The sequence below is a fragment of the Glycine max genome, chromosome 14, assembly GCF_000004515.6.
Source record: "Glycine max cultivar Williams 82 chromosome 14, Glycine_max_v4.0, whole genome shotgun sequence".
In the NCBI taxonomy this organism is placed as follows: domain Eukaryota; kingdom Viridiplantae; phylum Streptophyta; class Magnoliopsida; order Fabales; family Fabaceae; genus Glycine; species Glycine max.
The window spans coordinates 3914116-3940715 of record NC_038250.2 but is presented as its reverse complement, the minus strand read 5'-3'; the positions used below and the strand labels follow the sequence as shown (position 1 = coordinate 3940715).

Genomic DNA, 26600 nt, shown 5'->3' with positions numbered 1-26600 from the left:
TTTTCACTGTTTGTACTTCAAGTTGTTTGGAGTTTTCATTTCTCAATTAAAACCAAGAGTATGAAGAGAATAATTTAATAGAAGAGTAAGGAAAATTAAGGGATTTTTTTGGGTGAATTCAGATATTCCAAATGGGAGCTATAGACAAATTCTTCAAAATCCTGATCATAAGTTTAGGGCAAGAGTTATTTGCGAATTATGTCACATTTTATTTTTGTTGGTTTAATAGATATTCACCACTAGATAATTAAAAAAAATCAAGAAGTAAAAAGGCTAGAAATAATGTGACTAACGCACCGCTGACGTTTGTTTATTTAATGGACAACGAAAGGAATTAAAAATTGGGAGATGAAAAGATAAGTAAAAACTTAACGTTAATACAACAGAATTTGCTTACATAACAATTAACAATAAAATATAGTATAAAATATCAAACATATACCTTTTTACGCAATTTTGAACTGAAAAAAAACTTGATATCTATCTTTAAAATGGATAATTTTTAACGTAGCATTGGTATTGACACATTTTAGATGTTATGTGCATTTCATCTCTTTGATTTAACCATCTTGGGGATGCTTTCTTAGTCATTATCTTATAAATTAACATCAAATTCATCAGCTGTAATTTCCTGAATCTCTAAAAGGTTGCTTATTTGGGTGAATTATGTAAGCATTAGAAGAAAGCTTTTCAAGTGGAGACGTTGATTCTAGAAAATTTTCATCTTTATAAAAAAATCCTCTTAGAATATTGAATTACTTCTTTTTAGTGTTCAACCATTGTACATTGTTAAAGATAACTTTACCACTCATAAAAAAACTGAAATCATTATTACGTAAAAAAAATTGGTTTAATAGGAACATATCAAATGACATTGTGACAAATATGAGAAACTGATTTTAATTATCATGTTTTAAAGGTAATCTTGGCCATATATTTTTTCTTCAATCTCACACTAATGATTAATTCTACTAAATTATAAGAAATGCTACCAACACACTTTTCAATATTTTATTTTCTAATATGTAAAATTAATTGCAGTCTCACTAAATATTTGGATCTTTTATCTCATGGTGAGTCTCATTCCCAAGCTACTGGAATCCTCGTGAATTCAACTAATAGGAGAGGGAATATTGGAAACAAAGTATTAGAAAGTATGTTCCTATCACTCATCTTAAATTATTATCTTGATGGAAAATTTTGTTGTTAAAATTCCACTATTAAGAACTTGTTTATTCCCCATGCAACACAAATTTACTATTCAGAAAAGTTTAAATTGAATTGAAGTCAATTAACAAAAAGTGAAAAGAGAGAGATCTATTTGCCAGTCCCCAAAATTAAAGGGTGTGTATTTCAGAATTTCCTCCATTATAAATTGATCAAAACAGAACATAAGTTTCTAAGGCACTCCTCCCATGAGGGATGAAGAATTTATGAAGGGCGAGCAACTGCAGGCCAAAATAAAATATCAGAGAAAAATTTGATGATAATTGATAATAACTAAGTTGCTACTCTGTTTGTCTAATTGAAAGCCTAATCCAGTATCCGCAGCCATCTCTATCAATATTGGTGCTTGAAAGAACCATTTATAGTAGTATACTAATCGGATTTTACAGCAATATGTGCGGTAGAAACACCCTTTATACTCGTTTCAGATTTTTTGTGGCAGTGTCAGACACTTTGAATCTTGTAAGTTTCCTTCTAAGGAACTGGAATTGAAACCCTCTAGGCTTTATCTTCCCAAGCAATTGCCATCTTTTAGGTGTAATCTGTCCTAGCATTTTCATCTGCTCCTTTCGGAACTTCTTAGTTGCATACCAGATTCCACCTCTCCATCCTAAGGCATACCTGTATATAAGCTAAAGTGAGAACTTATAACTAAAAGGAAATTAAAATGTTTAAACCCACCGAATGCAAAATATCAAAAGAAAATAAAAGTCAATGTGCATGGCTTATGAAGTAAAAACACATTTGACAGAGGAAACTTGTTCATGTCAAACATGTATTATGCCAACCCAATATGAAATCAAATAAGTTTGACATCATACCAGTACTGTCCTATATTTCAAACTATGAAACAACCATATTGAGGAATGATATATATTTGAGAAAACAGGAACCAGAGATAAGAAATGAAATGTGTAAGAGTTTAAGGGAGAGAGTGACACATTATACCCCCACCCCCTCCCATTTTTCCTACCACTCCCAAATTTCTTCTCTATTTGCAAAACTACACCCGATATTAATCTTCGCCATTGATTGATTGATTATTTTTGTCATCCTAAAAAATTTATGAAACCATTAGTATATGAAATAAAAAGTTGTACTTCGTGAAACCATTCGTGTAAACTTTTAGTTCTGTCATCCGCATTCCTCCTCTCAGTATTTATTACCTTGCTCACAGTCCCTCTACCTCTACACACAAATCAATGTCCTGTCCCATGTTTCCCAAGTTCATAACATAAAACAACAATCCTAGAAAAATCCCAAAATAGATAAATAGGACGGGGGTTTGTCGACAAGGGCAGCAGCATGGTACGTAAACTTGCTGAATGTGGGGGCCATATATTTAACTGTAGGTGTGAAGAAGAACCCAAAGCGCGTTTTGGGACAGCAGAATTATTTGAGTGTTATGTCAGAATGGTAAATTCAATCACTAAGGAAAGAATCACAATGATCTGAACAAGAGATTTAGAGCCAATGGATGAGTCAGGGCAAGACTTTCCACTATAATAACTTATAGTTATACACAATTAAACTTATCTAACTAATAATTAACTTAAGGCGTGTAGTTTATCATCAAAACATTCTAATCATACAGAAACCAAAGCCCTATTAACCATGGCATACTATAACCTTTCAAGTTTTTTGCATTTCACTATAGAAATTTTCCAACCATCAAGAGTCATACTTTTTGTTTATGTTCCACAAAATCAGTGAATGCTTTCTCTCTTTATTTTTCAATTACACCAATGATATCAATGCTAGCTAGCAAGTAATATCTCCTGAAATAGAACTAACTATATGTTAAGGAGCAGAGCGAGCATGTTGTTTGCAAGTAAGTGTGGGAGCAAACCCGATGATTAAGGAGGTTCCAGCAGTGGCAACACAAGCAGGGATACTAAAAGCTCCGGAAGCGGAACCCGCGACAATGTCTTTGATTTGGGAATGTTGGAGATTGGAATTGTTTTTCATCTACAGAATGCATATTTAGATGAAGCAAGAGAAAGGGAAAACAAGAGTAAAAGGAAAGAGATGTAGATAGATGGATACAGACAGAATTTTCGATAGATTGAAGCCTTTGATCAACTTTGATGTCATGTAAATGGCGCAAGGAATAACCTGAGAAATAAAAAAGAGTGAGTGAGGGGTGGGTTGTTAATGGTATGCAAACAGAGAGAAGAGAAACACGGACCGAACCAAGCAGTGGCAACGGAAGCAATGGAAGTTCCAACGGTGAAAACCACGCGATGTCTCTCAAAAGTATCCTATAAAAACACAAATTCATGACATGAGATCAAGGAATCATAAACAGAAACATAGGACCAAACGAATACCTTGGTGGAAAAATAAGTATCTTCAATGGCAGCCCGTGAATTGAGATACTTTTTTTTAAGGAACTCCTTAATCGCTGCATTTCGTATCATATTGCCAGGGAAAACCGCTTACTTCTTTCCCAATTCAATTCATCTCCCCCAAATTATATTTTTTAAAAAAAAAAAAACTGCAAATTAGTAATAATGGACTTTTGGGCTTTGGCCTATTTCACCCAAAATATGAACTAACTAATTGGACTATTACTTCTATAAGGGATCTACTATTGGTCTCCTCCTCTTCCCCTATCATCCCACCTTCTTCTCACCCAACCCCCCACCATAGTCGCGCAACCATCATCTTCATCGACCACCTCTGCACTGCGCCACTACCCTATCCCATCTCCTCCACATTGCACCGCCACCATCACCATGCTGCCATGCACATCCATCGCTGTGCACTCCTCTGCCATAAATGGAATCACATTTTCGCAAGGATATTTGGTAACATAGAACCGTGAGTGATTCTGTTGTCTTAAGGGGGTGCCACAAAATATAAGGGAATCATGGTTCCATTGTGATAATAGAGGCAAAAACCAGCGCTCTACAGAATCATGATTCCATTGTGCATTTTGTTCAATGGAATCACAATTTCATTATTTATAGGGGGGAGGAGAGGTGAAAACTAATTGGTAACAGAATCGTGATTCCATAGAAAGGGTGTTTTTGAAATTAAAAAGTCCGAGCCCCTTAGGAGGGGCCAAGAGCAATTGCCAAGAAAAATGATAATAACAACTCCCCTCTTGGAAATTCAAAGAAAAAGAATTATAACAAGAAAAATGATTATAACAAGCTTGTTGTCTATTAAAATAATTATCTTAACATAATTAAAATGATAAATTATGATTAAATTTTAGTATAAAACTATTTTATACTATCAGTATATGCCTAAGGATTAATGATACATCAGATTAGTTCATTCAATTATAACTTTTGATTCATTTAGTTATGAATATCTCAATTTTAATAAGTATATACACTGATAATGGAGAAGTATTTAATATTATCAACTAATAATAAACTATTATGTAAAATAAATTTTTTGTTTTTATATTAACCTTAAAAATTATAATAACAATAATTTTTGATTGATTTAAAACTATCATTGTTAATATATAAAAAAAATTAGTTGTCATTTCAAAAAAAAATCATCGTTTAGTACTGTCAAACACCGAAATGACTGTCAGTTAAAAATTCTAAAGATTAAAATGACATTGTTTAATTTCAAAATCTAAATTAATCATAATTTTAGTGATTAATTTAGCGTGTAAATTCTCTTGCTGTAGAGACATTGACAATGAGCTCAGTTTCTTCTAAACTAGATTTCAGGTTTAAAATTGAAACTTGAAAAAGTTGTCTCGGTGAATAAGTACATCCAAGTTGACTTTAGATTAGTCAAGACCCAAAAGTGTGGGGGAGGGAGTATGAGATGATACACAAACAAGTGCAACCAATACTGATTTCTCTAATGCATAGGTTTCTTTCGGGTAGGAATGCTTGTTTGAAACTATGATCAGGATCCAAAACATTACAATCACCACCTATCTACAAGTTGTCTATCTTAACATTTGTCTCATATTTTTACAAAGCGGACATCACTCTGTCCAAATGCTGTTCCACATGCAGGACATTTGCGGTGCCGAAGCTCTAGATTTCTCTGAATGCATGGATTGCAGAACAGATGATAGCACTTGACAATCACAACCTGCCAAATACACACATCAAACTTTTAGGTGTTTCTGTTGCAATATATTCTATTCTAGATACTACTACGTATAACCATGCAGTGCAAGTCCAAGAAAGGATGTCAAATTAGCTTTGTATTTTCTCCATTTCAAAAAAATCATGATACATGGCACAAGTCATATAACTACAATGTGAAAGCAAGAAAGTGTATGTAATTGGATAAGTTGGCTTGTGGTTACCTCCTTTGGACGATCAGTACAGACAGTACACTTGATCATGTTCTTGCAAATCCTTATTTCTTTTTCGAGTTTTTGTATCGTGGTTTCTCCAGTTTCAGAAGTCAGCTCATCAATTTTGCAGTTCAATTCTCTTAGTTCTTCCTCAAGCTTCTTCCGTAAACTCCTGCACAACATATACCAAGATTCTTGAGTTCCAAAACTACTTTTGCGATTCATTGCTTATTCAACACCTAACCAACATTACTAATTCATCATTTTCACAAAACTTGAGATTTTAAATCTCTAGGTCATCATTAGAATTAAAATTGTATCAGCGAGTTGCTTGGTGCAGATGTAAAAACCCTTGTTTAAAATCCTATCCCTGGTCCAAATTTGACACAGAATCAACCTCCTTAGAAAAAAAAAAAATACCTTTCACTCTCCAATTCCATTTCAATAGCTTCCGTATCTTTCTGAATTTGATCGTATTCTTTCTCTGAAGAGGAAACAGCAGACTTGAGCAACTTCAATTCCTTCTCGGCATCAGCCAATTCCCATTTTGCAAATTCCAGGGTGACTGCAAGGTGTTTTTCTTCTTGGTTACATTTAATGGCATCGGATAGAATAGCTTTCATCTACAGGATTCAAATTTTTGTTTAAACAGTAAGCAGCTGCAGCAGCAAATTCGTTCGGCGTAAAATCAAAATAAATTAGAAAATAAAGGGGCCAGGGGAGAGAGGGGTCAGACAGCAGTGCAGGTTTGACCTGCTCTTCACTGTGTGTAATCCTCGTCTTTGAATTTTCTATTGATGTATTGATTTGTTGAAGTTGCTTAGCTAAGGCCTGCTTCTGGGACATTAAAGTGTTGTGCGCCTGTTTTGTCTTCACACTATCTGATACAAGCTGCATTAAGATTGCAATATTATAAAAAAAAAGTGGTATCACAAACCAAAAGTCCAATTATTTAAGAACAAATGCACTTGCTTTCAGTAAATAGCACAACATTCAGTGCATATTAAGTTCCTGTTTAGAGTGAGATTTTGTCCTTCCAAAATCAATTCCTACAGCAAAAATTCATGGTATTTGAGAGAATTGATTTGTCTTGGTATTTCTCTGAAATCAATTATCCCAAATTTCTAGGTTGATCCAGAGTTGATTCTAGGAGATGCTTCCCACCAGTTCTCCAAAAACCTTCCTAATTTGATTCAATCTTGTAAGATTCACCATAATTTATATAAATCCTCTTTATTAGTTTGACACTTCTAAAATGATTTTTTTATACATTAACCAGATATGCAAATTTTTTCAGATCAATTCATACATAACCAATTCTTCAAAATATTAACATATATTTCTAATTTATATTAGCTACAAAGTTGAAGCATGTGTTTTTCATCAAGCAGATTAGCAAAAGCCAGGAAAATAACCTAAGCATTACTGTAGTGCACGGAAAGATGGTGAAGATAATAACAAGGCAGTGTTTAGTAAAGATAAAAGTAAGACATACCTTAATATTATAGTCATCCCTCTCGATCACCTGGTTCAACAGATTTTGGTTCTGTGTCTGCATATCTTCATATGCTTGACCAATAGTCTGCACCAAAGCAATCAATAATTATATTACAAGAAATAAGAGTTAGAGTATGAAGGGGAAGAAAAAGTCAGATAGCATACCTCAATTTCAGATATATATGCCTCTGCCTCAGCATCTTTAACTTTAACAGCCTCAGTCAGCTCCAAAATATCCCTGAACACGGAAAGATAAAACATGTATCAACAGATTAATAGAAAAGCCAGATTGTACAACATTTATTCCTTTCATATGAATACAACAATCAAAATGCTAAAAAAAGAGAGAAAAAACATTTTACTTTTCTATCTCACAAAGCAATACAAGCAAGTATACCGAAATCACAGTATCAAACAACTGATATAACAAATAAAAAGAACTCTGTTAAGACATTCTTTTGAGTTATAAATGTTTCAAAATCAATTTTTTATTTTCATTAAAACTGTATATGTTAAAGAACAAAAGTATAAAACCATTTTTGTATCTTCACTTAACATCTTAAGCTTTTAGGTTAATTGGTTAATGACATGGTATCAGAGCCTCTCTGACCAAGTAGCCTAGAGTTTGGTCATTGCAACCCCCATTTTTAAAAAATTAAAATTAAATTCCATCCCAAGGTAAGAAGGGCCTGTATATTTATATGCTATTTAGTTTTTGGAATAATTGATTAATGAGGTATACAAAATCTAAGTTTAGTTATTTTTGCCCAACAAAATGTTACAAGGATTACAGACATGTCAATCAGGTTTATAATATAATTATGTATGCTTATGTTCAGAGTTGTTTCTCCAAAATTTAATTTAAAATATTTATTCTTCCATAAATACATGTTAATACTTAGCTCCTCAATTAAACCTTTAGTCCTCAACGTGTTTCCATCCTCCTCATATACCTACAACTGTAATATTTATATTTATTCTCATTTTAAAAGGCATAGTGTAACTGCAGTTCTGACCTTTGCCAAATAACATGATGTAGCATATTTTTTTGCAAATATCCCAAACGAACTAATGGTACCAATGAAATAAATATTGTTTCATTTCAGAAATTTCATGCCTCAAATTCACTCCATGATAAAACTCAAAAGGGGCTCATGCAAATAGCCTAACACATTCTCCCAGGTATGCCGTCATAAATGTAAAGCAGCTAGTATATTGGCCAAAAGAGAAAATCCTTCAACAACTCTATATAAACTTTAGCCATTCTACCTTCCCCACTCCTCATCACCAGAAACTTTTCTCCCAAAATAAACAAACACAAATATTTATAAGGTTAGAAAAAACAAGAGACACTACACAAGTTTGTCCATGAAGCAAAATCAAAATCAATGTAGAAGTACACCTAAACACCAACCTCTCAGATGCATCCAGCTTGGACCTCAAGTCCTCTATTTCAGCTTCTGCGGCAGAAAGCCTTTGTTCACAAGCAGCTTCAGCTTCATTAGCAGCTTTTACTCTCAACTCTAGGCTATGCTCATCTAAAGCATTTTTCAGCATTTCAGCTTGAGAGTGAGCTTTACTTTCAGATTCTCTTACTTCCGAATATCTGAAATTCAAGTTTTAAAAAGATCAAATCATCCAAGTATACAGATGAGAATAAAATTGAGTTGAATGCAAAATAAATTCTCTAGTTGGTTACCAAGTACAACTAAATGTTTATCTTATGTTAAATTTAACACTAAAACCTCACAAGTTGTGCACCATGAACAGAAACACTTGAGACCAAAGGAAAAGACTAAAAACTACATATATTTCTGATTGATTAAACTATACAAAGGATACATGAATATGTAGAGAGACACACAGAGAAGATTATGGGCTTGCTTAGTATCCACTACCCCTCTTCCCCCTGGACTGGGGAGACATATGAGACAGTTGATAAAAGTCTCCATTGAGATGTCAATCATGTCATAGAATAGACACTTTGAGCCTTCTTTCAAATATCATAGCATGTAGTGTAGGAGAGATAATGAACCAACAATGAAAGTTCAATGGACTGCCCCAAAAGAGAGACCAATGGTAGTCTCCCTGCACTCAATCATCACATAACTTGGCATCAAATAATTGGTGGTCAGTGGAAACTTAGTTCCTAGGCTGATACTGAGTGCTACTCCTCAGACACTAATACCCATGAACAGTAAAGTAAATGCATTTTATCATGTGATACATGAACATACTAGTTTCTAAGTGCATTAACTAATATTATTTCCAACAGTATGTGCAAAAATCACCACACTATGATGTATGAGATATACTTTATAAGAAATTTTACCTCATAAATTTAACTACATGAAATTATTGCCAACACTTAACAACTTCCAATCAGCATACCTTTTATCATAATTCTCCAGGCCATGCATATCCAGAACAAACTCTAATTCCTGATTCTCCTTCTGTAACTTTTCAGTCTGCACCAAAATATTGTAATTAACTATTTGAAAATTAGTTTAGACAATCAAGAAGACCTCTAAAATCACAATCAAATAATGCTAGATGATTTTAGAAAGCAAAGATGCATATGCACATGCATGATACAAGTAAAAGACAAAACTCAAACAAGACATACTCAAGATTCAGAAAGTAATAGATAAGTGGCATCTATCAAACTTAAACCCAAACAAGACAACTGAGAAGTGTTACTGCTATACAACAGAGGTAATTGAAGAAGAAAATACCTATAGATCAAGAAAGACACAGAGGTAAAGCCAAGAGAAGACTTACCAATGTTTTTAAAGACTTGATTTCCAAAACCTGTTCAGCACATTTGTTTGCAAGGCTCTTAAGTTCACTTGTCTGCTTCAAAACAAAGTAATTAAAAAACCTTAATGCTAAAAAAGGTATACATTGTTTGTGTTCAATGGCAAAACCTTTGGCCTATTTCAGCACGTTCCAACCAACATGACTACTCATGTCACTAAATTCAAAATGGTGTTAGTAAAAAAAAAAATATATATTTCCAATTTGATCCACGACCACATTTTATCACATACTAACCAGTGATTTATCCAATAACCATGATTTATTACAACAGCAGTGGACAGTTTTTGTTAACTTGTATCAAATTGGAAGTTTCTCATTGACTTTCTATAATTTAACATGAATACAGAATTATGTCAGTTTCATTAAACAAAGAAATGGACACTTGGAGTTCAATGTCTATAGGAACAATTACCAACTTTGAAGCATATATTTGTTGGATTCAATAATGTCATTTTACATTGTCAACAAAGTTAAAAGAGCTTTTACTTGTCAGGGCATGCTAGAGATATATTTTAAAACCATTCTTGCCTTTTTTCCCAACAGATTAGCATTTTAGTGAATCATTTCTTGACATTTTACAACAAAAATTAAGATGGCTAAAGACTTGTGCTCTCATGAAAGCCCAATTCCTTGTAAAAGTGACAATCCGTTGTATAGACTCAATCTAACTAGATAAATTTCTGTGGAAGACCTATCACAAAATAAGTGGGAAAGAAAATGAAAGGGAAAATTATATTAGATCAACCTTCGTGCTCAATGCTTCTCTTAGTGAATGTGCTTTCTCACGTAATGATACAGCCTCATGAGCTGCATCTTTCCATCGCTTTAATTGACCTTCCATCATTCCCATTTCTTTAGATAAAGCTGAAGCCATAACATGAAACTCAGATTTGATATCTTTTCTCCCTGAAACATTTAATGATGTAAGAAACTGGGATCCAATCACATGCACCACAAGTCTAAACACAGAACAAGTTATATGCTGACCAGTATCCTGTTTAGCTTCTTCCATTTTAATTTCAAGATCATTCTTTTCAATAATACACTTCTGCAACTGAAGCTCTAGGTCATCAATCCTATGGTCAGAATTGCCAAGGATCTGCCTTGCACTATCAGCAGACTCCAATTTCAAATTTAGTTCATTCTCCCATTTTGCAACATGAACACTGCCAGCCTAAAATAGCATTTAGAATAAAAAATGTAAAGGGGGAAATGACAAATATTAAATTAAAACCAGACTATTACACTACTAAAGGGGAAAAGGGAAATCATTGTTAACCTGCAGAGATTCTACCGATGTTTTATATCGGGCCAATTCAGTCATCCAATGTTGAAGCTGATCATTAGCCAAAGAGTATATTCGAGAAGTGCGCACATACTTATCATCTTTCAGTTCATTCTGGAAATAAACACAGAAGAAAATAAACTTTTACATGAACTCTATAACAAATGCATCTTAACAATTCGAGAAAATATTACTAGACCATTATATTAGATAATCCAAACTTACAAACCTGAAGATCTTGGAACTGCTTCGTCAAGGTCTGATTGTCTTCTTGTGCATCTTGAAGCTCAGAAAGACGATCAGCATCCACTATCTATGACATTAAGCAATCATATATCTTCATTAGATAGATAACAAGGAAAAATGAATTACAGATACAGAGAGAAAGATAATCACACAACAAAAACCTTTGCTTCCTCAATTGAATCCTTCAACTCACGCAAACCCATGGTCCTGTCAGCAATGTTTTCAGGGGACAGGTTTCCATTCACTGCATCTGCTTTGGGGGAATTCATTCCTATTGCTGCATCCTTTTGCATTTCCAGATTGACTAGTTTTCTTCTACTCTCTTCTAGTTCAGCCACAATCTCATCAAGCTCACCTTTACATATGACAAGACACTCACAGGTGACAATTATGCCAAAAATTATACCAAAAATCTCTGCATAAATCTAAGGACATTACCTCTGGTCATATCTATTCCTAACTAATTCTAACCAGACCAATTATAATCACTGTAACTTAACTCATCCTGATAGTTTTCCTAAATTACTGAATTATGCACTTGCATAATTACAATTCTCTCCCTACTCAGCACAATACAAAACCTTGGCACAACAGTAAGGTTGCTGCCTTATGACCAGTCACTGGTTCAAATCCTGGAAACAGCCTATCTGCTAGTAGGGTTAAGACTACATCTACCTCCCCAAGCCCCAATTGGTGGGAGCCTCATGAATTGAGTCACCTTTTTTAAATAGCTGTCCTTGCATTTGTATTCATCAAACTTAAAATGTGCATATACATTGGAATATTCAACAATTAAAATTAAAACTAAAATCAAATCATATGCACTCAAATCAACCCAATTGAGTGAATTTCTATTTATACAAATCTAAAATAAAAAGGATTTCGAAATCAAATCAATTCCCATTTCATAATTTTCCAAACAAGAAATTTAAATTTTATAATTTTTCAAACAAAAAAAAAACTCCATTTATAAATCACATTAATTTCTTGAAATATTCCATTCCAAACAATAACATTTCTTCAATTTTCAATGTTTTAAAACAAGACCAGCTCATTCCAAACTGCATGGCTTCATTAGCTTGTCATTAACTTTTAATGACTATCCCCAAGGCAGAGTGCTGATCTAATCAAAGTACTGCACGGCACATTTACTTCTCCTTCTACTTAGCATCGACTAGATAATAGGTTTTCTAATTTAACTTGGGCTTAACCATTTTTTTTGTGAGCAATACAAGAAAAACCTAGAAACCTCTACAAAAACAAATATCAATTAAATCAGCTCGTAAAGCATTACAAAATGAAGTCTGGTGCAATGTCAAAGATATGAAATTGAGAAGGAATCTACAAACAAGGAGTTGCAAATGAACAATATTTTCAAATAACAAACTAATCAATCATCAAAGCAATAAGAGATGAACAATGTGCAAAAGATATTCAATGTACAATTTAGCCATAAGAGATGCTCCAAAAAACTTAGAATAAGCCCCCATTTTGGTCCTCAAATTTTTTTTAAAAACATTCAATTTATTTCTAGAAAGAGTATTACACAAATTCAGTCCTTGAGTGATACTATTTTTCAGTGATCAAAATAGAGATTTATTCATACATCATATAATATTACCACTTTAACTGAAAAAGATCATTAAGCACAAGGAAACCTTCCTTTATTCAACTATGGCACGTACCATTTAAATCATAGCATATTATAATCAATATCATTAAAATTAACACTTTTTAATATTTTAAACTTCATAATAACTGAAGTAGTTAAACAAAAGAAAAAGAAGCATTTCGGAGACCTGCAAGGCGTTTAATCTCAGATTGATCTTGTGAGTACTCATTAATAGAATTTTGAATAGCAACTGTATACTCTTTATGTTTTGCATGGAGAGTATCAACCACTTCACGGAAATTATCTACCTCCTCTTTCGTCATATCATCAATCTTAGACATTTGGATTATAGCATCTGCAAACCAAGAATGAGTGACAATAACAGATCATTTATATAAATTTATTCAAAGTATCCTACAACATTGATATCAGATAGAAAAAAGAACAAATCAACCATTAACAAAAACTATATACAGCAACCAGATAGCATATCATATGTTTTTTACCTTCAGAAGATAAATCTCCATGTAAAACCTGAGCTATACTGCCTGCTCTTTCCATCTGATCATCAATGGTATCTTTCAGGAGTTTCAACAGCTCCCTTGTATATGACTGACGCAAAGCAAGGGCCTCCTCAACATAACTAATGATCTCATCATCACTGATTCCTTTAATGGAATCTTTCTGGATTAATCTACATAGAAACATATCCTCAGCAGGACACAAAGGAACTGAACCTAGAGAGTAAATCAAGTCAGTCTCTTGAATTACCTTTATACTGTAAGAAAAAAACTACTTGTGCGTGTGTATACCTTGAGGATTATCAATGTCAGTCAAATGTTGCAATGTGTCTTTGCCTTTGCCTCTCCCAGCTCGTATTCCAAGAAGAATCATATCATCAACCAACTAGAACAACAAATAAGAAAAACTAAGCCAGCTAACATATTATCCTACAAGAATATGACAAAAAACGCATTGCCTCACACCCTCCAACACCCCACAAGGCCACCGAAGCATGCACTACATACAGTAGTGTTACTTTCAAGAGAGGAAAATACTAAATCCAACAGAGTGCAGCCGGTAAAGAAACCAAAGCATGATGACAAAGAATAACCTGAGTCCAGAGTTGGTTCAATGCAATTAACAAGTCGTCATAGGAACTTTGCTTTCCTTTTAATTCTCTAATTTTTTCTTCAAGATCATGCAAAGCATGTTTTTGGATGTCTATCTGTTGAACAAGCTGCTGATTCTGGAACTGTAAGACTCCTGCGTCAGCCTGGAGGGAGCATATCATTCCCCGTTACATAATTAAAACTAATTAAAAACTAACATTGAAAAAAAAATTATGCCACAAAGAAAGAGTTGTTGTGATGATAAACAAGAAACCAAACATTTTTTTACCACAAACTCTAGTCAAGCACCTCAAAGCTCATAAAAAACCTTGCGCATCTAAATTTTTCATTTTCAAAATATACATCCATCTTTTAAATGAAAGACTCTCAATGACATGAAAGCATGACACAATGCAAGGAATCACAAGACATCAAAATCGAACCTTGCTACTCTTCATAGCCCAGTCAGCACTCAGCAATAAGTTGGCACTAAGCACAATCAAACTGCCACCCCCTTCTCATAAAGATCAAAATTTTATCTAAAACAACACTACCCCAGAACTAAAGAGGCAATTCATTTTGTGCCCACGAGACCAAAAAGCTCAGAGAATCCAATTACACACCCAATTTCACATTTCACTAAAATTCAGAACAAGATCATCAACGGAACACAGGACAACATTGAGATAGAAGAACGAAGAACATATATAAACACATGGATACACAATCATGTAGAGGGAGAAAAAGGGGTTACAGTTTTGTTGTTGGTAGGAGAGTTGATGGAGTTTCGAGGAGTGCGGGAAGAGACAGAGGTGAGATGAGGCCTCTTCTTTTCGGGTTCGTCGTGGTCTGAGTTTTCCATTAAGATTCTGAAATTTTGACCAAAACCCACCACAGCATTAGTAATCAAAATCAATACTTGCTCAATTCTTATGAGTTCTGAAGGAAAAACAAGAAATTGAATCAATATACAGCTCTTCTACTCTTACAAACTAAAAAAGTTTAGGGTGATGAACACTGTGACCACTTTTGCATTTATATTTTTAAAAAAAATAGTATTTTTTTATTATGTGTATTCTTAAAATAAATATTTATTTTGTGTAATTTAAAAATTATAAATTATACTATAATTAAAATATATAAAAATATTTTTAAATATGTCAATCATATGTTAAATTTGAATTATAATCTAATTTTTTTTAATTGAAATGGATAAATTATTAAGAAAATCAAATATATAGATTTTTTATAGGAAAATCAAATATATCAAATATATAGATAGAAACAAAAGAAAAGTTGTTTGAGATAATTATTGGAGATACCGAAAGCCAGATTTATTTGTAAGGTGAATACTATCCATTGCCTCCAAGAGGCAATAGGTGTTGTTTATTGTTTTTTTTTCTTTCTTTTTATTTTTCAAATAGAAGTGGATCAAATGTGTTTTGTGGGCTTTTTTTTACCTTTCAAGGGTAAATTTTTTTAAATTAGCAAAAAAGATATTTTTTAAATTTATTACAAAAGATTAATAAGATATGTTTTAAAAATACCTAAAGAAATCATGTTTTAAAATACGATTTTACTTTGACTATTTTTTAAAGTATAAAAAGTCATATTTTATGGTATTGTTTTCACAATTATTTTATATTCTAAATCATTGAAGTCGTACACTAAATGAGAACTTTAGTTTTTTTTAATAAATTAGAACAGTCCATGACAAAGCTAGTGAAGCAAGTGTGTATGTCAATAAAAAAAATTTCTTGTCATTGACAAAAAATAAATTTTAGGTAATAATTTAAAAATAGACCTAATTTTTTAAGCACTTATTTATATTTTTTAAAAAAACATAAGAACAAATTGAGCCATTTGAAATTTGAGGACTAAAATTAAGTTTGATATAGAGTATAAGACCAAAATCATATTTTACTCTTAAATTCATATAATTTAATAGAAATAGATTTTGTGTCAAAAAGTATTTTAAATTTTAAATTATTTCATCAATAATATCATAAATTAAGCAGAATCATTATGAAAAATAAATATTTTTTCTAAGTATTCATGACAACTTGATACTTAAGACTCGGCAATTTTGTTTTTTTTTTACTTTTAAACTCTATAAAATTATTTTTACTTATAAATTATATAAAATAATTTTTAAAAAATCATAAATAATTTTGTTGTTGAATAACATTGATTTTATGAGGTTGAAATTTTTATAATGAATAATAATTTAAATACAACTAGTTAATATATTTATTACAAAATAATATTTTGATTCTATGTTTAATAATTTCACATACGAAAACTTTTATTTTGAAATTAAGTTTCATTGAACTACTGATTCCAAGTGCACCACATACCCACCACATTAGAAACTAGAGTGCTTGTTCTCCCTCACTTCTCTTACTTCATTGGATTCCATTATTTTTAATTCTCATTCTCCCAAATTACTTTGAAGGTGCCTTCTCATACTATCGTGTTAGACACCAAATTACTTTGAAGGCACCTTGTGTGCCAAAGCTTATTTTAACATGAAAAGAAGGTAAAAAAAAATGCATTAATCTGTTTTTTATCAGAAAATTGCATGAATTTGTTAATTAAATTAAATTAATGTTTAGTCTGTATTTTTTTTAATTCTAGTTTCTACTTGTATTACCCTACATAAACAATACTTACATTTATATAAAAGATAAATGTTTGCGGCCTTTTCGAGACTCTAGCTTTAATAATGAGTTTATGTTATTGATTTTGATTTTATAATTACAATTAATTAATTCAACATGTCATTTATTTAGAAAATTTTAAAGAGTGTTTGAGACTTTAAAATTTTCAACATTATTATTTTTGAGTTTTTTTATAATATTAATTATTGTTATGTCTGTAGATGTTTTAAGATTATGTTTAAAAGATCTCTGAGTAGTTTCTCAATTGAATTAAGTTGATTTTTCAATCAATCAATATTATGTTTATTCACGTGTTCTGTTTTTTTCTTAGAGATGTGGTCAATTGAATTATGTTTTCAACCAGAAAAAGATATAATTTTAACATTACCTAATTAATACTACTACTAAAATAATTGTAACATATCTAAAAACAATAGTTATATAATTCTATTTTTTTAAAATCACAAATATTCTTTATGAGAAACAATATTTATTTTAGGACTATTATATACAAAAAATTATTTTTTCAAATATTTAATAGTTACAAATTTGAACTAAAGAAAAATTGTTAAGGTAAAATAATATGTGTCACTTAACTCTGTAAACTAAGTTGTTACATAATTTTTTAACATACATAATGTTATTTTATTAGTAGTATTTTATACTATTGAATATTATTCCTTTCATTTTAGAATATATGACATTTTAAAAGAAAAAATTATTCCAAAATATATGTAGTTTTACAAAATTAATGTTATATTAAATATATTTTTTCAAAAATATTCTTAATAAATATTTAGTGTGAATAATTATAGAAAGAATAAATGAATCATTAATTAAAAAAATAAATAATATATTAAGAAATTATTGAATATTTTATTTAAAATTAAATAAATTAATTATACTTCTTAATATTTACGTAACAAAACCTTAAACATTATATATTTTAGAATGAAAGGAGTATTAAAAATAAGAAGCAATAACTATGACACCCATACTTTTTCTCCCCCATCCACGTGTCCCACCCCGTCTATCTCTTTCTCATAACTATGACAAAGAGAAGCTGGCGTGTTTTATTTTTTTAAGATGTGGCTTTGAATTTGTAATAACTGGTACTTCCTTTATTTTATTATAACTGTCATGCAAGAAAAAATAATTTATTTAAAAATAAATATTATTTTATTTTTTTAATATAGTATTAACTATTTTTTACTTATATTTTATAATATTAATGATTGATGATCAAATTTATAAATAAAATAATGATAATATAAGATTAATTTTATAAAATTATTATTTTATTTTATTTATTTATTGGTTTTTTGGTTTATGTAAAATAATTTAGGACGAAAATTATAATAATGGGATCTAGGGAATATGGTTTTTATAATATAATATTAGGACATATAATAAAATATACATTATTTTACAGATATAATAATAATCTAAATTGTATTGGGATGATTAATATTAAAATAAGTATTCTAATAAATTCTCTAAATTATTTCCATTGTCCACCAAATAATATATAGGACAAAAAATTATCCTAAAAATAAGCCTTTGTCATGTGTTATTTTCCTTGTACTATATTTTAGTATGTACTATCAAACTCACCCTTAATTTAACATTATTTACCCAATAGTTTGCAGCCATTTCTTTTTCGAAACAATTTCATACGAATTTTATTCGTACCATACAACACTTGTATTTCGAATATAACAATTGAGCCACGTGCACTCTTCTACCTGAATATCATATTAACATTGGCATTAAGCACTAAAAACACTCCAAGATTCCATATTTGGGCACCTTAAGTACAAAAAACAATTACAAGCGAAAAAATAAAAAGTAATCATCTGTTTATAGCATCAATAGATTAAGAAGGAAAATTAACCTACCTTGTCCAAACAATGCAATTCATACATGCATAATTAGGGTACATAGATGCTTTATTTTACCTAGTAAACAAGATATGTGCCCATTAGGTTTACTGTTTGTAGGGTCTAGTAGACCTTCGTTTACATTCATGTAATGCTCTTTGTAATTTTGAGGATTGTGTTTAGGTAAAATTTGACAAGAAATTCCACAACTGAACGCAAAGTGTTGTTGTTCAAATCTTGTTCTCGCATATCAACAATAGGATCGCTTTGGGCTGCAAATGTAAGGGGTTAATTTATAATTTCTCACAGCAATTTGTCTAATTCATCCTTAATTACAATAATTGTCTATTATTATATTATACCCATTTTGGTAATATCATATCTAAAGTCTAAAGTCTAAACACATATCAGGTTTCTTAAAATCATTTCTAAAAAATTTAACTACTTTCGGAACAAATTCAAAATTGACACAATCTATTTGTGAATACGTAAATGATTTAATCTTTGACAAAAACGAAAAACTACACAAAAACATTGTAACAAAAATGGTATAAGAAAACATCAAATCCCCGTACGAGATATGAGAGAATTTGTCAAACATAAAAAGCACTACCATTAACTGAGAGAACTCTTTTGTTGGAGAATTTCGTAGGGGTTTTCGAACTCCGTTCTATTAAATGTATACCACATAAATTATGTGAACTGTAATGTAGTATTTTGCTTCAACTATATTTTTAATGTTATATCTGAAGCGAAACACATTCAGAACATTATTCGGTGCACTTGAACACCAAATTCATCACCTCACATGTATTGATCTATATATAGTAGCTGAATCTAAGTATGTAAAAATTAAAGTGGAACCAGCTATATGTAGATATAAAGTATGATTATAATTATTCATGGAAATATGCTTCCTTTCCGAAATATTTTTACGGTATGTTCCTTTTCTTTTTCTTTTATTTCCAGCTTTTCTAATGCTTTTTTAATCATGAAGGATCATTTTTGTTCCATCTTTATTGTTTTTATTGTAAGTTATATGTGTATTTGTTAAAAAAATCATTATTCACGGGGACGTAAAAGGATATCCGTTTATACAATCATTACAAAGCTGGATTCTTTTGCTTATAATAATAGAAAAAGATAACAATATCCATATCAACAGAGAAAAATCACAGTTTTTCGTATCTTATTTTATATTTAAAAATATGTTAAATTTAGAGATGATGTCCCATCTACCGGCATTCATTTTCGGTAACATTAGCCCTAATAATCCCGAGAAGAATTGTAAACTTTAGTGTATTAATATTATAAGCACTCGGTTACAAAGACAGCAAATAGCATAGTATCCACTTTCTGTTTATAAATCAATCATTTCCGAAGAAGCTTATTTCAAATCAGAAGACCAGAAAATTCTCCTTGGGCAACTCACATTTATTTGTCTTATCAATAATAGGTTATTAAGAAGGTATCAATCTCAAGTTCAAATTGGAATACCATGCAAAAAAAAGTTTGACATTCAAACCATGCCTTTGAATTTTATGGACACAACTCTCAACTGAACGTACATCAGAAATTTGATGAAATGAAATATTATTCACCTTAGCTAATACTTCAGACAGAAATAAATTCATATATATATATATATATATATATATATATTCAGTCATGAAAGATGATAGCTCCCTGAACCTCCGTACACGTACATTCTTTCTATTACACAAACGAAGATAACTTTGTTCAATAATTTATTCATTTTAAACTAAAAAATGATTTTCCAAAATCATGAAGGGTCTGAGATTCTCTCACATGTGAAAATCTAAATTTTGTGGCCTTGAGGCATGAAACATTCAAGACCCATGCTAATCATTACATATCTAATACAAGACCTAATTTTCCGATATCTTTCAGGGAATGTCTCTACCATTAGGTATACTAGTCCTATTTTCTTTTACATAATTTCTCCAAATTATTGTTTGATTATCGAAACTTAAAAATAAAACGGTTTTCCCCCTCAGACGATGTAAAAAAAAAAAAAAAAACCTTAGTTTTAGTCCGTATAATAATGTTTATGATCCCAACTCCATAAAAAAACGTTTATAATTCCCCAACATGTTATAAAAAAAAACATATATAATAATGTTTATGATCCCAATCCATGAAAAAATATTTATAATTCCAAAATCTTATAAAAAACATATATTTTTAGTGTTTGATAAATGATGAAAAACTAAAATCACATCACTTTTATAAATGCATAGACTAAAAACACGTTAAATTTTTACAGGAACTCAGATAAAATAGGGAGATATTTTGAGAAAACAAAAACATATTTTACCTTTAAAAAAAAAACGCAGTCGAATAAAAAGTAGCAAAACTAATTCGGAACTAGCAATGAACACACCCTGTATATCAGATCATCATCAACTATGTGATGGATCTCCAAAGAAATGATCGTGGATTCGTGATTACCGTTGCACGTAACACGAAAGATTTCTTGAAAAAAAAAATCTAGATTCTTAAACAGTTTTTAGTTTTCATCACAAAGAATAAGACTAACTAGCACACGAAACTAACGCAAAGAACTAGGATAAAGTAATAAAACAAATCTGCATCTGAATTCAACACTGAAAACCCAATCCCAAATCCCAAATCCCAATGCAATGCAGATTAAAGAAGAAGAAGAAGAAGCAAGCAGGGAAAGAGTAATTGATTAGAATGTAATTTATTCTATGATCTGATTGCCATGATTTTTGTACAGAAAAGTAAGAAAAAGAGAGTAAGTTCTACTTGGGGGGTAAGGGTAAGGGTAAGAAGCAGATCCATGAAGAAAGCAGAAGCAGCAACCAGTTTTCCAGATGAGGTCCAATGCTATGGATCCAAATAACTTACAACAACACAACCTTCCATCCATCCATCCATCTCCATGCCTATATTATAATATTACTCTACAACACCACAACACAATCTAACAACTTCAATTAATTAAACCAGAGATAGTCAACAACAACAACAACAACAACAACAAGAAAATTATGATTATACCGAGAAGAGGCTCTTCTTCATCAGAGGCACAGCGCGGTGGCGGGGACGTCGTCGTCGTCGTCGTCGTCGTAGGCGGCATCGGGCGGCGGGAGGTTTAGATCGAAGGGAAGCGGTTGCCGGAAGGAGGAGGTGAGGACGCAGTCCTGGTCGTCGACGACGGAGGAAGAAGAGTCGCAATCGCTGTGGCAATCGTCGTCGTCGTCGTCGAGAGGGATGATAGGGTTAACAACCACAAGGGGCTTGCGAGAGGAGGAGGAGGAGGGGGGAACCCTAGGCCCGCTGAAGGACTCCACGGTGCTGCTCATGCCGCTGGTGGTGGGCCGGTTCACCTGGGCGGGCTCGAACTTGGTGGAAAGCCCGTGGGCCTGGTAGAGCGGCGGAATCTGCTGCGAGGAGTGGTGGTCCGTCGGGCCGGGGAAGGAGGGGAAATTGGTCTTGGCCTTGGGCCCGCGGAAGGATCGGGCAGCCTTGTCGTAAGCCCGCGCGGCATCCTCGGCGGAATCGAACGTCCCCAGCCACACGCGCTGCTTCTTCCACGGATCTCGAATCTCCGCCGCGAATCGCCCCCACGGCCGCTTCCTGACGCCGCGGAACCGCGTCTCCTTCGCCTGCTCCGCCGTCGGATCCACGACGGCGGCGGTGGCTCTCCCTCGGCGCATCTTGATCACGATATAAAAAAGTTATTATATTTTACAATAACAAGATCGATCGAGAACAAGCAAGGAGACACCACCGGCTTCTTCAAACCCCAATTCTTAATCTTGTTTCTTTTCCATATTTTTTTTTTCCTCGTTTAGGTTTGGGGTCCCATGATGCGGTCTCACCTCGTTTGCTCCAATAGATTGATTATACGTGTGTGGAATGACATAATTGCCCTTTTTGTCTTTGTGTGGGGACTATGCCCCTTTCGCGAGTCTGTGTTTGGATTTTCAGTGAACATATCCATTTGCACACACTAAACGGAAAAGTTTCGCCAGAGAAAGGATTGAGATGAGCTCCGTTCAAGGGTTTTTAATTAAAATCCAAACACACTCAGTCTTTTTATCTCGATATAAGTATAAAAAAATCCTTTATTTCTTTTTCTCGAATATAATATGTAGATTCTAATTATTTATATCATGAGATTCTCTTAAAAATATTATTTATTTCATGAGGTGAACAATTTTTTTTATGTTTGATATAAACTTCAAATGAAAAGTAGTTTAGGGGTTTGGGGCATATGCTTTGTCGTTATTATTGTTGTTATTTCCTTCGATTCCAGACCAAACCACCACAAATGGGAGCAAACGTTACTTTGTGGTATTTGCGATTTGCCGAATGTAAATAAACGCTGAGGGTTAGGTTTTCTTTCTAACAGATGTAAATTCATTTGCATGATTCATTGGTGAAGTCTCGTTGGATTTTCAAAATGGTAGAAAGCAGCTAACTAATTTTCATTAATTCAGCAATCGCAAAATCCAACTTTGTTGCTTAGTTGGTTGAATTTATTTCATGGTAGAGTAAAGGCATGCTTATTACAGTTTTTTTATATATAAAAATAATACTAGTAACTTTTTTTAGTAAAGAACTAAATAATTTATGGTTTGATTGAAAATATGGTTTTTTAATAAAATCAATTACTACTTCTTTAAGAAAATACTTTATAAATTAACATACTTTATTGAAATATTTAAAAAATAACTACTTATTTACTATTTTACATCAGACACTTTTTTCAATATGGAATAAACCTAAAAGAAAACACAATTTGGCTCATTTTTATTTATTTTTTTGTTTAAATATGGGTCAAAGCTTGGAACGGACATCCGAGAATAAAAGAATGGCATGGGTAAAAAGATCATTTTGAAACAAATATTTAGACTCATCTTGCATCATCTTGATTTTTTTTAAGATGAAGTGCGAATTTAAATGTGTTTACTAGTATTTTATATTTTTGCATTTATTTTAAGTGTGAAATCCATCTCAATTAATGTAATAAAATTGTTTCCTTACATATGTTTGTAGATTCTAATTTTTTACACCACTAAATTTTTTTGTTTGCTTTATTTATTAGTTTATTCACGGGTATTGGAAAGGTAAATCTTAAAATTTGAAAATATATGAATTTGGAAACTAATAAAGCAAGCGTAGAAATATCCAATAACATGGTTTTAATTATTGTATGTATGTTTGTTTCAAGAAAAAATTATACTTATGTATGTTTCAGTAAAAAAATAATAATTATAGTGTGTATGTTGTAATTTTTATTCTGTAACTGTAAATTTTCCATTACTTATATCATGATTTACAAGCTACTATAAATCATAAAGGATTTGCTATATATATAAAAAAAAACTGAAAAGTGTCTGAATTGAAGTAATGTTTCTTCTAGTTTACATGATTACGAGATTTATTTTTCCACACATTAAATTTTCTTGTGGCTGGGTGAAGCTGGAGACTAAAATAGGTTCAACTGTTGTATATACTTTTCAAATATTAGATTATTTATGGTCTGGCCAAAAAGTATTAGATTTGTCTATATTAAACTTTAAGTCATGATATGGATGAAAGATAGAATGTTAAAATATTGTTTATAGCCAATGCCTAAGAGTCTAAATTATAAATAACAAACATTATTTTATACTGTAACATATATAAACACGCGTACATTTAAATTGGGTGTTCATAAGAATTATATATAAATAACAAACATTAATTACATTATTGTATACTATAACATAAAAATTCATACATTTAAATTGGGTGATGATAAGAACAAGCACATTTAAATGCCATATCTAATCTTAAAAATTCTAGATATTCTCATTTGCATTCATAAAATCTCCGAACAAACATACACCTAAAATCTTGAAATTTATAGTTTGAATTTATGTAAGTTGAATTTTAGAAGAACTTGAACTACATTTTGATACATTTACACCAGTACGGAAGCACACTTATGCCTAGTTATTAGAAGCTAGGCTAAAAAACTTACTTGTTAAATCAAATAAAATATTTCTTCACCCAAAAAATGTATTTCATATGACAAATTTATATCGTCAAATAATTGATTTGATATATTTCTTCTACTTGAAAAAAGTCGAGGGAGACAGGGAGTTAATTGAATCCGGTTAGGAACACCCACGGAAGTCGGAAGGCATTGCATTTCATAATTTCCTGTGTACACAATTCAAATCTCTTGTCCTCAAGCATTGTGGAATAGTGCATAATGCGTTAACCAAGTTCTAAGGAGAAATCTAATTTCCAAAATGCTTTAATAGTTTTTTTTTACAATTGGTATTAAATTAGATGAGATGTAATGGGAATTTTTTAAAAATATATAAAAAGATTCTTAAAATAATAGAGTAATACCAACTAAAATAAGACATGAGAAAATATCTATGGACAAGAAAGAAATATCATTAGGTGGAAGACATTATAACATTTTCTCTCTCTTCTTTATAAGATTTTCTCTCTTTTGCATGATACTACTCTGAGAACCTTAAAAGAGACACTAATTATTATCTTTTAAGTCAATTTCTACTTCACAATCAATCAATTATAAGTTATTCTCAAACATGAGCCTTAATAATGAATAAAAAAGAATGAAAATATTTCGAGTAGTGTATGCATCAGCGATGAGAATCCTTATATATAAGATTAGATAATGAGAATAGTCACTATGTTCATGACAAGTCTTGGTACAGAGCATTAGAATGTTCTTGAGAGGAATTTCAAATGTCACATTTGGAGGACAAAGTTATGACAAAGTCGATCATTAGTGACAAATTTATCAGGTGATAATAACCTAACAAATGTTATGACAAAGTCGATCATTAGTGACAAATTTATTAGGTGTCGATCCTCTAGTAGCCTATCATAAACATAAGCAACATAGAATGACAAAGAAGAAGAAATAATATGAAGATATGATTGACTCAATCAACACATAGCCTATATAATGAGGCCTTGGTGGAACCTCTTACTCATCCCAAAGTTTCTCCTCTTTCTCTTGTATAAGCTTGTCTACTTAGAGATAAATTAAGAGAATAATTAGTTTCATCTTAAAGGTTTTATGAGTAGCAGTATTCTCCTATAGAAGAGAGAGTGTTAACTTCGGTAGTTATGGCATTGAAGTTTCCCCTTGTATTTGTACCGCTACTGTTTTGATTGTTGCACACCTTTTGCTGCAATCCTTATCAACAATAAGGATGAGGAAAGATAAGTTTGGCTTGAGCAAGGCTTATAACAAGGATTCATTGCAATTTGCAAATCATGAGCTTAATAAGAGCGACAAAAGATCAAGCCTATATAATTGAGATTAATTTAGACATCTCAAGGCTCCAAATCAATTTTACTGAATTTTAGAACAGGTATGTGTCTGTCCAAGAGTTGCAGCCATCAGAGGTTTTTATTCCCAAAGCAATTTATTCAACAACCACGATGGTGGTGTGAGATGATAACGTAGAAGCTAAGAGCCTCATTGATATTCTCTTGTGGAATATTCGGAACGGAAATACTTGCATACTTTTTTATATATCCAAGTTAGATACATTTACCTTGCAAATTATAACTATTAATATATAATTCATAAATGGTTAATTGATTAATAATTAACTATGATCGATAATGAGTTAATTTATTGGCCTAACTCGTCCAACTTGAATGAACCGTGTTTGTGCAATATTTTTTCCATTTGGAACTAGAAGAATCATTTCAAAGGGAGAATATTGTATCCATTGCTAATTCGAGCGAATGTATGTGACATTAGTTGACTTTTTCCCCCTACCCCGTTTTGATTTATGGATGGTGATTTGGAACATTCCTGTCTTTTTGTACTTCTTTTTTCCCAAGCATATGCCAAATGAGAAATAAAAATTATCTATTGTTATAGTATAAAAATAGATTTCAGCAGTGAAGTAGTTACAGATCAAATTTCACCCGATTGAACTTCA

At 31.7% G+C, this 26600-nt stretch overlaps 2 protein-coding genes and 1 pseudogene across 3 annotated transcripts; all 3 read right to left on the bottom strand.

Moving 5' to 3' along the window:
• Positions 1-1351: 1351 nt before the first annotated feature.
• LOC106796017 (uncharacterized) lies at positions 1352-4168 on the bottom strand (annotated as a pseudogene).
• Positions 4169-5038: 870 nt separating this feature from the next.
• On the bottom strand, positions 5039-15088 carry LOC100796610 (E3 ubiquitin-protein ligase BRE1-like 2). 2 transcript variants are annotated; one of them, XM_006595774.4, is made up of 19 exons: positions 14836-15088; positions 14084-14245; positions 13782-13875; positions 13476-13706; positions 13157-13324; positions 11519-11712; positions 11341-11424; positions 11106-11225; positions 10814-11000; positions 10572-10732; positions 9788-9859; positions 9398-9474; positions 8421-8612; positions 7172-7244; positions 7005-7091; positions 6263-6400; positions 5930-6132; positions 5519-5681; positions 5039-5298 (listed from the first exon to the last, which is right to left on the bottom strand). In XM_006595774.4, the coding sequence occupies exons 1-19, from the start codon at positions 14941-14943 to the stop codon at positions 5167-5169; spliced, it is 2646 nt and encodes an 881-aa protein (XP_006595837.1). In that variant the 5' UTR covers positions 14944-15088; the 3' UTR covers positions 5039-5166. The 2 variants fall into 2 exon arrangements, with proteins under 2 accessions (XP_006595837.1, XP_003545605.1); XM_003545557.5 differs by having other exon boundaries at positions 13476-13700.
• A 6241-nt stretch (positions 15089-21329) lies between these two features.
• On the bottom strand, positions 21330-22465 carry LOC100795557 (ethylene-responsive transcription factor 3). Its single transcript, NM_001317601.1, is given in 2 exon segments — positions 21330-21569; positions 21667-22465. A coding segment is annotated over 1 exon segment (639 nt). The 5' UTR covers positions 22326-22465; the 3' UTR covers positions 21330-21569; positions 21667-21686.
• Positions 22466-26600: the final 4135 nt, after the last annotated feature.